An 18,012-nucleotide genomic window follows, 5' to 3' on the forward strand; every position below is an offset into this window, starting at 1 on the left:
TGCTGAATGGCTGCTAACAGGAGACTCAACCAAACTTCCCCCTTAGCAACGGGCCGCCCCGCCGCCAGCTCATTGGAGGAAGCAGGCAGACTCAAGGTGATCGATTGATGACAGTGTACTCTGGAATGAAGATGACTGGCTGTAGATTTCTTACACAATATTTAATGAAGTAAGCATTCCATCCCAGCACCTGGTATCTGCATACTAGTGTTTAATCACGCCAAGAGGATTATTCTCAGCAGTTGGACTACTTGAGAACCACTGAAAATATAGTCTAGTGACTAGACTTTTTCAGTGGTTCTCAACGTGGGGTCCGGGGACCACCAGGAGTCAGCCGTACCAGAGGGTCCACACCAAATAGTTTTGCAAAATTGATGTTCACCATCATACTAAAATAATTACTACTTTGCTCACTGTTATCTCTCGACCTACAATACAGACAGTCATGGAATATGGACAAAATTATATCTAACAATAAAAAAATATTCTCAGATTTGGGTCAGAGAGACAACATCTAATGTGGACTAAGTTAGGGGTCCATGATGTGTTTGTTTGTTTGTTTGTTTGTTTGTTTGTTTGTTTGTGTGTGTGTGTGTGTGTGTGTGTGTGTGTGTGTGTGTGTGTGTGTGTGTGTGTGTGTGTGTGTGTGTGTGTGTGTGTGTGTGTGTGTCAAGTCAAGTCAAGTCAAGTTTATTTATATAGCCCTAATTCACAAGCATGTCTCAGAGGGCTTCACAGAAAGTATGTCTAGCTGATTCTAGCTGACACAACAGTAACAAGAATATACAGAATAAAGATAACATTTGAACAATTGATAATATAGAAAATATAGAAATGAAGAGAGAGCAGAGGAGAGAGCAGGAGAAGGGGGAAGAGCAGGGGGAATGTGAGAGAGTGATGGGGTGGGGAGGGAATGGGAGATGTTGGAGGGTATAGGAGGTGGGGAAGGAGCAAGAGGAGAGAGCAGGAGAGGGGAAGGGGGGGGGGTGTGGGGGAGAAGAGAGCAGGGGGAGGGAGGAGGTGGGGAGAGAATGAGAAATATAGACGCACATCTTGCAAACGGACATATGTCAATTTCTTAGCAACCAAACTATGCCTAATTTAATTGGCTGCAAGCCTTTAGTAGTGAGTCCTTTTGCCAAATAAGCACATGTTCACATATAGAGCTTATGGGTGCCTTGCTTTAGGGAAGAGTGGGTGCCATGCTTTGAATAGTGGCGAAATACTAAGAGCATGGGTGCCATGCTTTAAATAGTGGCGAAATATTGGAGGGGATAGAGTGGGTGCCATGCTTTGGAGTAGAATGTGTGTGTGAGTTGACAACGCATTCCTCATTAACTCCATCTCTGTGGTTCTCAAACTAATTCACATCAAGGACCACAGGCCCCCATTTGTCCCAGATTGTGGCCCAGGGTCCCCCATCTGATAAGATGTTTGCTTTTAGATGTTTTATTGCAGAGAGTGTATGAAACCCATGGCCAAAAAATAGTCATACATTCTGTCATTGTGTTACTTATAGTGAAAATGAAAACCCTTTTGCTGGGTGGGGACCCCCCCTAGAACTCCCTCAAGGACCCATGGGGGTCCCTGGACCCCATTTTCCAGAACCACTGCTCTATCTGGTGAACATACACGTCATATACAATCTTGTCACTGAAGGGACTTTTGAAACCACATACAGTAGATTCAAAGTCCATCTGGAAAACACAGCATTCTTAAAGTAACGGCATGGGCATGGCTTATAGCCTCTCTTTTTCTCACACTATTTGTCAGGACTTGAAATGCTGGCACGTTTCTTCTGGGACAAAAGTAGGAATATGTTAATGAGACTTTCTCCCAGAGCGTGACTCAGTATTCATCTAGTTCCTGTGGTTGAGAACATCTGGTTTTTCATGCTGAACTCATATTGTCTGTCTGGGCATTTTGAAGCAACGAGATCATCATTGAGTTTTTGCCATGCCCGCCTAAACCGCATCTTCTCCTGATGATGAAACCACCCGGGCCCCTCCACAAGGCCAGCAGTTTATCAGTATTAGCAACATTCCTCACATAGCTATGGTTAGCGATGAAGCCCTGCTGAGCTGCAGGCCAGGCTGTTTTGTGGCTTTGAAGATTGCAAAATCAAGGAAGTGAGGGGCAAACGTTTGATTGACAAAGTTGTCAAGCCTGTTATGGTCATGTCTGTTATGGAATGTCTTTCTGCCTTTGCACTCAGTATGAGTGGCAAGGCAATCTCTCTCAGATATAGTCTATTTTTTTCTTTATTATTTTTCTAATTTCCCTCGCATTCTTCCTTATCTTAAACCCAAATTTACTGTATTACTTTTATTTATTTACAACAAGCTTTTATCCATAAACCTGTCAAGGTCAAGCAATAGTCATAAATAGTTGCTGGATCTGTTAGGTTATTCTGCTCCCTTGTGGGCACTGTGTGTAAGTTGCAGTACCCCTTCTAAATAGTACACGATCGCTCCATCTAGTGGTTATTTCCAGTGGAGACATTTGTTGTCAGTTTCTTTCAATCCCACCCACACTGAGTTCATTGCTTCACCTAACTGTGGTTCATCTCTAAAAGTGGTGTATAATGATCTCTTCAGTCACAATCCAATTTAGAATCAGCACAGCATACAGCTTAATTTCTAGCCAGTTTCAATGGGAAACAAATTTCAGCAAACAAATGTGACACTATTAAGCATTTTTGTAGTTGACAGTGTGAAAGCAGTGTTATTGTAGTTGACAGTGTGAAAGCAGTGTTATTGTAGTTGACAGTGTGACACCAGTGTTATTGTAGTTGACAGTGTGAAAGCAGTGTTATTGTAGTTGACAGTGTGACACCAGTGTTATTGTAGTTGACAGTGTGAAAGCAGTGTTATTGTAGTTGACAGTGTGACACCAGTGTTATTGCAGCCTCACATTTTATTTTTATTTACCCAGGGCAGCTTGGCTGAGCATGGATGCTTATTTTCATCAGTGCCCTGTAAAACATACACAATTTCAAATACTTGTATAGTTTCAAGAACATAACAACACAAGACAAACACCAAAGTCAAAAGTCAGCACAAATAGCAAGACACATGATACTGTATTTGGGATATGTACTCCTCTTCGCAATATTGTGCATCAAAATTTCAGAGCAAATGGCATCATTTTACAACTTAGTATACAAACTAATAACTACAGACACAATTTCTTTGTTAGCACATTTTATTTTTCAAACAACATATAGGGTACTTTACACAAAATCCAAGCTGTAATCTGCTTCAAATATTTACATAAAATCTTGAAGAGAGACAGAAAAAAAAACATTCTTTGGGTCTGACCATGCAAAACAATAAATAATGTTCCTGACAATGCTTTGCATGGTACTTTCAAGACTGCTATTCAGCATTAAAAAAAAAGCTCAGATCTCGGTTGGCTATACATAAAGCTACCCTGGTCCACAGTTATCAGACATGACCCAACCACGTCCACACTAATATGGTTTTGTTCTAAAAGGCGTTTTAAAAGGAAACCGATCTCTGTCCACACAAGCGTTTCAACTGTGGTACGGAAAACATCTACGTCGATACTAACGCACCTGAAAGCACATATCACATGAGGTTACGGTGCATGACAGAAATGACTGAATGAGGCAGCAGTGTGTGTGCGTCTCTCTGTCCGTGACCACATGTTGCTATTTCTCATTGGTCATGACTCATCAGTCTCTGGGCAGAAATACTTTATTTATACAAAAAAAAGCCAAAAGAAGCAGCAGTGGCACCTAGAAACACTGGTACTGCAGTCCTAAATGCACAGCATAGCTCAATGCACAGCATAGCCAAGTGAGACTATTTTGGCCAAAAATAGTTATTTTGAAAATATTTCTAGCATGGCATGTTACAGTGGCAGCATGCCACAGTGGAATATATACAGGGGAAAAACTCATCGCTTTTCAAAGGTCTCTGTTTCCGCCCATCCACACTACAAAAAAAACCCAGAGTTTAAAAACTGATACGGGGTCAGCAGCATATCAGTTCGTGTCCAATTAGGGCAGTCAGAAACATCGTGGTATTGTGGATGCAAGGCGTAACCGTAGCAAAAGCTATGCAGTTTAAAACGAAGCCATATTAGTGTGGACATACACTAGGCAAAGAGACAAGCAGAGTAGGTTAGGTGCACCTCAACACATTTGCTACAGTACAATATGCACTCATTTGTTTCGAGGAAACCCTCACCAGTCTGAGTTGAAGCAATTTGCTGACCAGGATAGACAGAGAAAATAATAAAAAGTGAAATGTGCAACAATTTTCAGTGAAAAGCTTAGATTACCAGAAGAATCACAGCATCCTTAAAGGATGAAGCGCTGTACAGAAAAGGTAAGACCTGTGATGTTTTGCTCAACAAGGCCTGTTTTGCTTGACACTCTGGTCACCCAGACATCCAACAGGAGCTCGCAGTAGACATCACAAAAATACAGTTCTCAGCCTCACGCCTTCCATCCCTCAGCGAGGCCACAGACAGTGTGCAGATGTCTTCTGCAGACCGGGGCCAGGATCTGCTCTCCTTCCTCTGCCTCGCCCCATCCGCTCCGGTTCAGGTGATTAGCTGCGGCTCCCAGGACTGGCTGGCCACCTGGGGGCGACACTGAGTGATGGCCGGAGGGCCCGCAGGCGGCTGGCTGTCCAGGCAGAGGCCGCTGACCATGTGCTGCAGCGCCGTGCCTTTTGGCTTCCATTTCTGCAAGTGGAATTGGTGGGAAGAGAAGAAGAGGAACATGATGAGGTCATCTCCTCCTACTTTTACAGGCAGAAGCAAAGCGCTCGCACAACGTCTGCTTTGGATTATTTCTCCCTCATAAATGATGTGCATCGGCGCAGGAGGTTCAAGTTAGCAGTGAGTAATGGACTGAGTCAGACCTGGATTACAGTCATCACATGAATGATTGACTTGATGTATACAGGGAGGAAATCATGGTGCAGCCAGCTGCCTCACAAAAGAAGAAAGAAACAATTTGTTTTTGCTGATCAAATAGATTTTTTGCTTTATCTGTTTGCTAGTTTGGCTTCTTAACATTGTACAGATACTTGACTGTAGCCTACAGGTTAGAGAAGCACGCAGGCATGTCAGCAGGGTCACAAGTTCAAATCCTCAGACCAGCTGAGAAAATCTAGGTGGAGAAAGTGACTGAGCAGTAGGCTATAGTATAACTGAAAATGATGCAAGGCATCACTGAAAATGAGTAACTGTGCTCTGAATACACAAGGTTAGGGGGCGTCCGGGTAGTGCAGCAGTAGATTCCCTGCCTACCAACATGAGGGTCGCAGGTTCGAGCCCCCGTGTTACCCTCAGCTTGGTCGGGCGCAGGCACAAATGCCCGTGTCTGCGGGTGGGAAGCTGGATTAAGGGTATGTGTCCTGGTCGGTGCACTAGTGCCTCCTCTGGTCGGTCAGGGGGCCTGTTTGGGAGGAGGGGAACTGGGGGGAATATCAGGATCCTCCCACGTGCTACGTCCTGCCGGTGAAACTCCTCACTGTCGGTGGATAGAAGCGGCTGGCGACTGCACATGTATTGGACGAATCATGTGCTAGTCTACAGCTTTTCCCAGATCAGCAGAGGGGGTGGAGCAACGGCCGGGACAGCAAGGGGAATTGGCCAAGCACACTGGGAAGAACGAGTGAGAAAAATCTGAAAAAACTTGACCAAACAAAAAAGAAATCACCACCTGGTCACAAACACAATTCTGAGCCAGTGAAACTGTAATTACTTCTTGCTTACCAAGACATAAAATATCTATTTTGTATACTTTGTATACCTTCCAATAAACGAGGAAACCCGACTCCTTTGATGACACATAAATCTAATAATCTTTTTAATGGATACTCCCAAGAGCTCAGGCACGGATATGAGTGCAAGAGTACGTTCTACAAGAAACTTAAGAGCGAAGTAAAGAGAGCAAGCAGAAACTGTGTTCCCTAAAAACAGACGGTCCATAAATCACTCGCTATGACGCTTCAGTTTATTAGCTCCATGATATAATAGAGTAGAACTTAAAGCCACAACAGAGCGGCGTGCAGAGCCTCCTGGAGCCAGACCAAGGCTTATCAACAGAGCAGCGTGCAGAGCCTCCTGGAGCCAGACCAAGGCTTATCAACAGAGCAGCGTGCAGAGCCTCCTGGAGCCAGACCAAGGCTTATCAACAGAGCAGCATGCAGAGCCTCCTGGAGCCAGACAAAGGCTTATCAACAGAGCAGCGTGCAGAGCCTCCTGGAGCCAGACCAAGGCTTATCAACAGAGCAGCGTGCAGAGCCTCCTGGAGCCAGACCAAGGCTTATCAACAGAGCAGCGTGCAGAGCCTCCTGGAGCCAGACAAAGGCTTATCAACAGAGCAGCATGCAGAGCCTCCTGGAGCCAGACCAAGGCTTATCAACAGAGCAGCGTGCAGAGCCTCCTGGAGCCAGACCAAGGCTTATCAACAGAGCAGCGTGCAGAGCCTCCTGGAGCCAGACCAAGGCTTATCAACAGAGCAGCGTGCAGAGCCTCCTGGAGCCAGACCAAGGCTTATCAACAGAGCAGCGTGCAGAGCCTCCTGGAGCCAGACCAAGGCTTATCAACAGAGCAGCATGCAGAGCCTCCTGGAGCCAGACCAAGGCTTATCAACAGAGCAGCATGCAGAGCCTCCTGGAGCCAGACCAAGGCTTATCAACAGAGCAGCGTGCAGAGCCTCCTGGAGCCAGACCAAGGCTTATCAACAGAGCAGCGTGCAGAGACTCCTGGAGCCAGACCAAGGCTTATCAACAGAGCAGCGTGCAGAGCCTCCTGGAGCCAGACCAAGGCTTATCAACAGAGCAGCATGCAGAGCCTCCTGGAGCCAGACCAAGGCTTATCAACAGAGCAGCATGCAGAGCCTCCTGGAGCCAGACCAAGGCTTATCAAAGTGTAGAGGTGAACGATGGGTTAATCTTAATCTCCTGTAGAAGGGAAAGGTTGAGAGAGAGTGTGTGTGTGTGTGTGTGTGTGTGTGTGTGTGTGTGTGTGTGTGCATGCCTTAAACTGCATGTATGCTTGTGACAGAGAGAGTGAGAGAAGGAGGACATTGTATCAGAGTGCAAAAGTTCACAATGTACAGGATTTAGTGACATTGATCGTAATCTTAAATCCTATTAGCTAGGGGTGTCACAATATATCGTCCCACGAAATTTCGCGATAGTAAAACGTCACGATATGTATCGTTGAGATGAAATCTCATATCGTGGAAAAAAAAAAAAAAATTTTTTTTTTTTTTTTTCAAAAATAGACGAAGAAACGTCTTTGTTTGTTGAAGTTCAATGTGTGGAAAGTAGTTCAGTTGAACAAGTCTCTGAAGAGACACGAGAAGTTATACAGGAGAGAAACCATTCAATTGAGTTTCTGGCAAAACTGTTTACTTGACAGGAAAAACTGAAGATGCATAAAAAATAGACTAAGAAAAGTCTTGTTGTTTGAGTTTGAAGAAAAGCTGAAGATGCATAATGAGAATTTATACTGCTGAGAAACCTTTTAGTTCAAAGTAAATCTAAGTGACGGTGTAACTCATTCTATTTCAAGATAAGCCTTATCTCCAATCTCATGTTTTTTCTAGTTGTTATTGTAATAACAATTTCCCACAACAGCATGTTTTGTATTTGTGCATTTCAAATAAAATACTACTTTTCCAGTCATATATTGTCATTATTCAAGTTAAAATCGTATCGTATCGTATCGTTATCGTGAACCCAGTATCGTGATACGTATCGTATCGTGAACTGAGTGTATCGTGACACCCCTACTATTAGCACGTGGTTATGTTGAGCAACATAAATCACATTCTAGGGTAGCGGCGTAGTAGATTCCCTGCCTACCAACACGAGGGTCGCAAGTTCGAGCCCCCGTGCCTCCATCTTGGTAAGGCGTCCATACAGGCACAATCGGCTGTGTCTGTGTGGGAACCCGGTGTAGGGTATGCACTAGCGCCTCCTCTGGTCGGTCGGGGTGCTTGTTCCGGAGGGAGGGGAACTGAGGGGAATAGTGTCACCCTTCCATGCATTACATCCTCCCTGTGAAACTCTTCACTGTCAGGTCACAGTGAAAAGAAGCGGCTGGCGACTGCGTCGGAGGAAGCATATGCTAGTCTACAACTCTCCAGATCGGCAGAGGGGGTGGAGCAACGACTGGCACAGCTTGGTAGGGGGAATTGGCCAAGTACAATTGCGGAGAAAAACAGGGGAGACACACACACACACACACACACACACACACACACACACACACACACACACACACACACACACACATTCTACTGTTTAATAGGTCACATAATGCCCATAAGGCCCATATAATTAGTAATATTTTTTCTCCATTGAAATCCAGACTAATGAAGTCCAAACTTTTACAACACGCACCACCAATCAGTTGCTGCTCAAAGGGTTAAATGTGGTATGTCATTTAGAGAGGAAGGTTAAAAAAAATGCTACTTTTTCTCCCTGGTGGATTCAGCGATCAGGACAGAGAGGCCAAATGTCTCCCACAGTGAAATAGATTGCTTGTTGATGGGCAGACTCCCAAACAACTCTCAAAGGATTGAGATAGCCCTGCGGAGAGATGAGAGAGAGGGTGGGCTGGCAGGGGTCCCACACACTCACACACACACACACACACACACACACACACACACACACACACACACACACACACACACACACACACACACACACCACACACATGGTTTGAGTTAAAACTCCCGCTTCAGTGCCATAAATCAACCGTGGAGCCAGCGAGGGTCCAGCAAGGATGAGAGTGTTCAACATTCACGCAAGAGAGCACGAGGGTGGGGTCTGAAGTTATGGGAGCGCTTGTTTTACTGGGTGGGGTCTGAAGTTATGGGAGCGCTTGTTTTACTGGGTCTTTAAAATCAACCCGTCTTGGTTTGGCGATAGCTGCATCAGCACAGCAAGGCTCTGCCTCTGCTCAGCATCTGTCCTCCTGGCAGCAACCTCTCACCTCATCACTGCTCATCTCATCTGCCTCTGAGTGGCACACCAAGAACAGAATGGAAAAACTGACACTTACCCTTAAAATGAACGATAGCACAAGATTAGTACCCTGACGCTGCCAGCTGGTTTGTTACACAGAACCACCTGGGACGTCGACGCGTTCAAAGAATACCTGGCAGGTGATTGGATGAACCATCTGTCTATCACGGGCTCACTTCTCGCTGTTGTCAGTCACACCTAAATTCCGCCCGTAGCTGTCTCTGGAGGCTGACTGGTCCAGCCTGCTGCTGGAGCGGAGTTAAACCAATAGCTTGGAGCGCATCTAGATGGATTCCTCACGCAATCGTTATCTCACGAATCCAGCTCCCTCCCAAGGTTACAAGATCAGAACCAAATATGGAAAAGTCGCCAGCTACCGCCAGGGTTTCTGAGCATTTTCAGTGATTTTCCACGACCCACAGAATATTTTCTTCTATGACTATGTAAACAGAATATCCCAAAAGACTGAACAAAGCCTCTACTTTCATGGGAAAAAAGTTTGTTTCTGCCTTCTTCTGTTCTTTAGTTATCGACACTTGCGGGTCACACTCTCATGTTCTCCGTGGGGCGGGTGCTTCCTTATGTGTGTGGGGGCGGGGGCCGGGGCGGGGGGCATCGGTGCTCTCCATCACTGGTCGAGGGCTGCCGGTTGGTTTAGAATAGCTTAGGTAGGCGATAGATTAGCTACAGCCTAACTATAGGCTGACCTGTTATAGTGTTCAGGCAAAGATCAGACTAGAGCAGAATAGGACAGGCCAGACTAGGCTGTAGATTAGCTAGATCCCATATGTCCCAGTTAGCTCTGGTTAATGTCTAGAGTAGTCAGTTTGTCTGATCTTCTCCCCCCCCTCTCTTTCTCTTTCCCCCTTCCCCCGCTCCTTCCCCTCTTCTCCCTTCCTGTTCTCTCCTCTCCCACATTTCCCATTCCCCCCCACCTCCTCTCTTTCCATGCTCTTTCCTCCCCCACATCCCACCGCTCTCCCCTCTTCTCCTGCTCTCTCCTCTTTCTCCCCTTCTCTGCTCCTTCTCCTTCTCCTCTTCTCCCCAATTTTTCCCCATTCCCTGCCACTTCCTGCTCTCCCCTCTCTCACATTCCCCCTGCTCTCCCTCCCCTGCACCCTCCCACCTCTCCTTCTCTGTGCTCTCCACCCCCACATTTCCCATTTTCTCCCCACCTCCTCCCTCTCCCTGCCCTCTCCTCCCCCACATCCCCCCGCTCTCCCTCCCTCCTCCACTCTCCTGCTCTCTCCTCTTCCCCCCTTCCCCCACTACTCTAAAGCATAGTACACATTCTACTCCAAAGCATGGCACCCATTCTATCCCCTCCAATATTCCGCCACTATTTAAAGCATGGCACCCATTCTTCCCTAAAGCGAGGCACCCATAAGCTCTATATGTGAACATGTGTTTATTTGGCAAAGGGACTCACTACTAAAGGTTTGCAGCCAATTAAATTAGGCATAGTTTGGTTGCTAAGAAATCGACATATGTCCGTTTGCAAGATGTGTGTCTATATTTCTCTATCATATAATTGTTCGATGTGATTATTACTACTGTAATTTGTTAATGTTGTGTCAGCTAGCCCTCCTTTCCCTGTTCTCTCCATATAGTCTCCCATACTCCTCTATACTCCCATACTCTTCCATACGCTCTCTCCTCTCCCACATTTCCCATTCTCTCCCCACCTCCTCCCTCCCCCTGCTCTCTCCTCCCCCACACACTCCCTCCCCTTTCCCCTCTCCTGCCCTCTCCTCTTGCTCCTTCCCCACCTCCTATACCCTCCAACATTTCCCATTCCCTCCCCACCCCATCACTCTCTCACATTCCCCCTGCTCTCCTCCCTTCTCCTGCTCTCTCCTCTGCTCTATCCTTCATTTCTATATTTTCTATATTTCTCTATCAATTGTTCAAAATGTTATCTTTATTCTGTATATTCTTGCTACTGTTGTGTCAGCTAGAATTAGCTAGACATATGTTCTGTGAAGCCCTCTGAGACATGCTTGTGAATTAGGGCTATATAAATAAACTTGACTTGACTTGACTTCCTGGTACTCGATGTGTGGAGGTCTGGGGGAATATTTAACCGCTGAAATTTAAACAATGTAAGGGTTCACAAAGCGGATGACTGATCTAACTGACAGGTGCAGTGATTGGTGTGGGTTTATCAGTTTATTGTGAAAGAAATCATTCCGTGTTGAGTGACTGTCGTGAGCCCGTGTGACAACGCGTCCAGCCCGGGGGAAACAACTCCTTGCACCGCTTTGAGGCACCAGGCTGGATGTGTTTTGAGCTTCCTCCATGAAGGGAGATCGATGCTGAGAACGCTGGCTAGTTTTGTGGGGAAAAAACCTCTGGCTTGCAGACGACTACACGAGTATGGTAAGCACTTCATAAGGTGGCTAAGAGCGCCATCTTTCGCATGGCAGTGAAAAGACGGATTGACATTCCGGGACGTCAATGGCGGAGAAGGAGTTAAAGGATCAAATGAAAGATTCGCATCAGCTGGCCTCTTTTTCATTTTATTGTTGCGAAAAATCCCATCCAAAAAAGACAGTTGGCCTCTTGTTTTTCCCCAGTTTTGGAACCGATGCACCTGAGGGCTGTACCATGAATGTTGTATAAGAAGATCCAGGATCTGTCCCTTGATCTAGTTTGGCTAAACCAGATAATTGCCAAGAAGCTCGATTCTAGTTAAGTGATACCACGAATGTAGTTCGCCACTCGTTAAGTGGAACCAGGTTTTTCTAATCAAGTTGAGAGCGCGTGCACATGAAAATGCCCGTGCACAGGAGCTCGTGCCCGCAAAAGAGGCGTGGTTTTTAACAACTAGCCAATCACAATGCAATATGGACTGCTGCAGCTTCTACAGCGCCAGACACGGCTATTTCCTCATTCATTCAAAGCGCAAATCGTGAAGCTTTACTATGTATGTCAGAATCAAAATCCGCGTTGGATATTATTAGTCTGTTCCCGAATGACTGTCTAAAGTTACCGCTTTTATTCACATCAGTAATTTCTTTGAAGAGCGGTTTCTGCCTCCACGTAGACTATCTGCAGCAGCTCAATTCACCCTCTCAATAAACTCAATATAACCTGCATATCTATTTCCAAAATTGTAGGCGTTTTTAGACAATTTAGGCTCAATGAATAATAATGATCTCATGATGTGTTTGGTCGCACTGATAATGGAATAATTCATATAGGCTAATAGGCTATCAAAAAAAAATGATAATAAAATTGAAAAAGGCTGCTGAACTGAATCGACACGGTGGGCATAGATTTCATTTATAAAAAATAGCCTATTTTGTGGTCACATATAGGCTATTGGCAGCAGAGTCGCATATCTCCATATTTCATACAAGGGCTATACTGGAAATAATATGAAGTTCAATCACATCATACAGGCCAAAAGCAACACCGTTGCAGCTGCAAAATGCAGGAGTAGCCTAGATATGAATAATCTGTGTGCAGGCAATCCCATATTAAATTGCTTAGATAGTAGTAGGCTATTCTGGCATGTATGACCATGTCCAACCCAACGTCAGCCTCAGCTCCGTTGTGCACACGGCACTGTGCGCTTTGGAGACATTTATGTAACCTTTTTATGCCGGTTTAGTGATATTTCTCCACTCACCATTCAGCTGCAATCGATCGGCGGGGTCAAACAATGTATCTAGGCTACTTGAGAGCACAAAAATTAAAACATATTCCAAAGTGGTAAGTAGGGCTTAATTTAAATGTAGCCTGCAACAAGTGCAAGGCTGTCCTCGATTAATTCAACAGGAGCCATTTTTCTTTTTCTTTCTTCCCCCTTTTGAATGCAATGTATTTTTCATATGGGGACCATATGAATGGCGACTCGCTGTTTCCAGAGAGCTTATTGGTAAGCAGGTGGGTCTTTCATGGGTTTTGATCTTATCCTCTGAACTTAACCTGCTACAAAGCAGGTTAGCCGTAGAGCATAAGTTGCTATGGTGATCTATCTCGGTAAGAAGTTAACTAGCGTCGTGGTACGGCACACCTAGGGTTAAACCTGAAGTTACCTCGCTAAGCCACTAATCTTGTTTCGTGGTACACCCCTCTGGATTAAATGGATTTTAGCGCGCAGACATGTTTTTGCTGTCTTTATCTACTTTTTAAAGGCTATGATAACAATTTGACAGACTTTGTGATTTTGTGAAAATACAAAGCTTTTTTTCAGGACACTCTTACCTGTCTAGGCTCTTTTGCACTGCAGGACTCCATCTTGACCTTTGACCCTGCTGTGAAGGCTGTGATGGCCAGGCAGAGGTCTTGCTGCCGGATCAACGGCTCCACCAGCTCCCATCGCTGCAAAATACAGAACGTACGGATCATTATAAGTGCCTTAATGACTGCTGTCATCTTGGCTGTGGAAAAGCTAGTTAACTTTGTGCAAAAACACAGAGGAAACCACTTATCCACTTGTTTAAATTTGGCATCTTTTGTCATTTATTTTTCATAATACACATAAAAATGGAGGAGCAAAGATGGCATTTAACACAGCAGCTTTTCAGGTTTGCTTATCGTTTTTACTATGAAGGATTAATGTGCCGCTATCCAGCAGTTTTGTTCATAGACAGACTGGCTTTATGCCATTACCTCAAAAAGTTACAGCTGTGCATGGGACATTATACTTTTATTGGATTACAATATTCTCCAATATCTACATTCCAAACCACTATGATTCTGTCCAAACTATTTGCAGAGATGCCCGTTTTTAAATCAGAAGTGCGGTTAGGTTAACTTTCTAGAAAGAGAGGAGTTGGGCCAAGCTGTTCAGTGGTTTGAACCTCGTAGATCCGGAGGTCATTATCCCTGTTGGAGATCTTTCTATCACTACTTGCCTTTCTTCATCTCAACCACAGTTACCAGCTACAAGCACACCACTGACACAGCATTGTATAGTTACCACCTTATTTACTGTAATATGGTGGTCAAATGGCCCCACTGACTAATGCAATGTTTCTTAAGCTGTGGTTTGACACTTAAACGGGTCCTTATGTGATGACGAGTAACGTGTTTATTAGCTCTGCAGCCCAGTGTGAAAGATACAATTCTCATTTGGGTTGCAGGCTGAGAAGACCAAAGAACCCTGGGATTAACAATGTCACCGCCGCTGGATCAAAATGTCATATCTCCCAAAAGTAGGCTATTTAAAACTCGGCAAACAACATCCAAATGCCAAAGACATTATACAATACATTTCCAATGGAATTCATGGGAGAGAAAGTCATAACATATTCTCAGCAAAAAAAAAAAAGAACCATGAGGTTTCACACGTTTAACATTCACATCACCACGATTGTGTGAGCTATTGTCCCTGTATCATGTATAGCAGTAAGTTACTGACATGCCCCATACCAGTGATGAATGAATGAATGAATGAATGAACTATCCGGTGTGCACAACATTGTCAGACTAAACTCCGGCTGACACCCCAAAAACCTACAATCCGCTACAGAAAAATGTATATTGTTTGTTTATTAACTGGCCCCTGGCCTTCTATCCTTTCACGAAAGTGGTCCCCGGGCAAAGCAAGTTGAGTATCCCTGCTGTAGAACATACATTGACTGTATTTACTGAAGTAAATGTGAGTCTGAGGTCATTCCTACCATACACTGTAAAAGATAAGATAAGATAAGATAATCCTTTATTCGTCCCACAAGGGGAAATTTCAGTGCTACTGTACATACATAAAAACATAAAAACATACATTCACTGTATTTACTGAAGTAAATGTGACTCTGAGAGTCTGAGGTCATTCCTACCATACACTGTAAAACATACATTGACTGTATTTACTGAAGTAAATCTGAGTCTGAGGTCATTCCTACCATACACTGTAAAACATACATTGGCTGTATTTACTGAAGTAAATGTGACTCTGAGGTAATTCCTACCATACACTGTAAAACATACATTGACTGTATTTACTGAAGTAAATGTGACTCTGAGGTCATTCCTCCCATGGGTAGGAATGACTCAGATGTACTTCAGTAAATACAGTCAATGTATGTTTTACAGTGTATGGTAGGAATGACCTCAGACTCTCAAGCCGTTTTCCCACATGCGCTTTTTACGCTAAATGACCGGAAAGCGGTCTATTGCCTTCATGTGTGAAAGTTGTTTTCCGGTATAAGCGCGACCCCGTCATCGCGGACATTTCACCAGTTTCGAGCCAGTCAGAAGAGCGATATGCCGCGATAAGGGACACAAGTGTGAAACGTGTCAAGTCATTTGCCGGTCGTTCTCATGGGCGAGGTGTACACACGTTGCTTAATGTTCCAGCGGGCATAATCTAATCATTCGCGCACATTAAAGCAAACTGGTGAAATGATCTTGTGATAATAAGAGCGGTATGTCAGCTTCATGTGTGGGCGTGCCGATTTCCCCCTCTCCCCTCTCTGCTGCCTGCTCGCTCTCTGGCCAGTCCTTCAGTCCTCCTCCTTCAGTCAGCAGCCCGGCAGGGACACAGACAGCTCTGAGAGTCTTGCAAGCCGCCCAACGCTTGTTGAGAAAGCAAATGCACAAAGCGAAATGTGGAAGTATTTTGCTTACGTTGCCGACAGCGAAGGCAAGCCCGGACACATCAAACGAAGCCAGTCTGTAAAAAGTGCTTCAACGCGACGCAGGTGAACGGATAAACATCGAACCAGCCAGGCTATTTCTCTCAGACACGGATCCCAACTTCTTCAAATATTTCAGTTCAAAGACTGGTTAGCGAATGTGAATGATACAACATACATGCCCTCTTAAGTCAAACGAGTGTGATTTATTGTGTGACAAGCAAACTTATTTCACCATCAGAGTTTTGCCGACACGTCACTCCCCACCCGCTCTGCAGTGCCGCCCCGCCCCCCAACATACAGGCAATTTCGCTGCTATATTCACACATGCGAGCGCTTAGGTGTGAAGGGAAATTCCGGGAAATGGCCGATATTGATTTACAGGTAATTTTCCTGTACACATGTGTGAAAACGGCTTCAGAGTCACATTTACTTCAGTAAATACAGTCAATGTATGTTTTACAGTGTACCATACACTGTAAAACATACATTGACTGTATTTACTGAAGTAAATCTGCATCTGAGGTCATTCCTACCATACACTGTAAAACATACATTGACTGTATTTACTGAAGTACATGTGACTCATGAGTAAATGAGTTCATTCCTACTAGGGTTTAATATTTTTCCCGAAAATGAGGCATAGCGGGAAACGGGAAATGAAGAAAAATCCCAGGAAATCGCCCTTTTTTATTTTATTTTTTTTATTTTTAAATAAATCTATGGGTTGCTAATTTGATGCTGTAGTGTCTTATTTGCTGATATCAATAATTATTCTCATTCTTATTATAGGATTAAAGAAAAAGAATGAATTTATGTTAACAAACATTATAATTTAAGATAAAAACTTCATATGAAATGCCGTGTTCATTGCATGTGCTCGTCTGCTGATAAGAACAGCCTCATGGAAATGTTATTTGACAATAAATAAACGGAATTCGTTACAGCACTTAATTTGGGAAGTGATATTGGACAATAAACAAATGAAATTCGTTAAAGCAAGTTATTTTGCGTGTTTCAATTAAGCTGAGATGGATTCCATATTCTGATAGCGTTCAGCAGCCTTTCTATAATAGCCAAACAATTTCATTTACTTTACAAATGACATTCATTGTTCAAGTGCAATTGAATCAATAAACTAGTGCAAACAATCACGGCCTGCGCCGCTTGTGCAAAATTCACGGCTTTAAGAATCCGTCATATGCTGCCATTTCTGACAGTGTTTCGGCCACCGAGGCTTTTGGTGTTAAGTATGCTTCACTTCGCAGCAACCCGCTTGTTGATCATCCTCCACATCTTATCACTCGCTCACAGAGGTTACATGTGGCATCCTCGTTGTTTTGGTTGTTTGTAAAGTATCTCCACGCAAAACTACTGGCAGGCGTGGCAGCAGAAGACATTGTGGTGGAATCCACCAGCGTGGTGAGCGTGGTCCGTTCTTTTAATACATCCATGAGCATGGTGCATTCAGTGCTCTCAGTGTGTGACTCACTCAACAGGTTGGTGTGGGTTGTGTGGACGAATTACCGTATTAACTGCAGTAATGGTCATTACGCAATTTTATTTAGGCTACAATAGGCTGTACAGCTATTTTCTTAAATTCATTTTCTCCCGTTTCCCGCTATTGTATTTTCCGGGAAACGGGAAATGGTCCAGTCGGGATTTCCCGGGAATCCCGTTTCCCGGGATTAAACCCTAATTCCTACCATACACTGTAAAACATACATTGACCGTATTTACTGAAGTAAATCTGAGTCTGAGGTCATTCCTACCATACACTGTAAAACATACACGTATTTACAGAAGTAAATGTGACTCTGAGGTCATTCCTACCATACACTGTAAAACAAAAGTGGATGTAATGTAATGTCACCCATTGGTTTGTAGACACCGTTTTTAAGCCTCGGGTTTGGCATTTTGGTTCTCGCACAGCTCGCACGAGACCAGGGGTTTCCCACAGAGCCACAGCGTCGGCTGCTATTGGTCCGTGATCGGCGAGCTGCGCAATCACTGGAATGCGACCTGTCAATCACGACCTAAAAAAAATGTTTTATAGTCTATTTTACTCTAAATGCGACCATAATTTACAAAATGAACACCAGACTGCATTGAAGAAGACTTGAAACTAGTGACTGAGACCATAAACTCACTAGGAAAGTGTTTACTTTAATAAATCAAGTGAGAAGTCGGGTCATTTTCCCATTGACTTCTATACAATCGGACCTCTCTTTGCAGCCATAGACTGTATAAATGGGTGAATGATATAAAAATGCACCCCTGTACAGTTGTCATGAACGGTGAAATATTTGGCTATAGAGACTAAAACTGTTTTTTGAACCAGCCTGTACACATGTTTATTTCTGCTGTAAAGTCGGGCATTTCAACATGGGGATTAATGG

General features: G+C 44.3%; 1 protein-coding gene across 1 annotated transcript in view; it reads right to left on the reverse strand.

The window, feature by feature from the left end:
* Positions 1-3,231: 3,231 nt before the first annotated feature.
* Positions 3,232-18,012, reverse strand: part of galnt16 (UDP-N-acetyl-alpha-D-galactosamine:polypeptide N-acetylgalactosaminyltransferase 16) — a 67,224-nt gene continuing 52,443 nt past the window's right edge. The window contains exons 14-15 of the mRNA XM_083632785.1: positions 13,239-13,355; positions 3,232-4,716 (exon numbers count right to left, since the gene is read on the reverse strand). Of these exons, the coding sequence (XP_083488911.1) occupies positions 4,573-4,716; positions 13,239-13,355 (261 nt within the window). The 3' untranslated portion in view covers positions 3,232-4,572. The remainder of the gene's footprint in view (positions 4,717-13,238; positions 13,356-18,012) is intronic.

Source organism: Poromitra crassiceps (assembly GCF_964638095.1).
Source record: "Poromitra crassiceps genome assembly, chromosome: 3".
In the NCBI taxonomy this organism is placed as follows: domain Eukaryota; kingdom Metazoa; phylum Chordata; class Actinopteri; order Beryciformes; family Melamphaidae; genus Poromitra; species Poromitra crassiceps.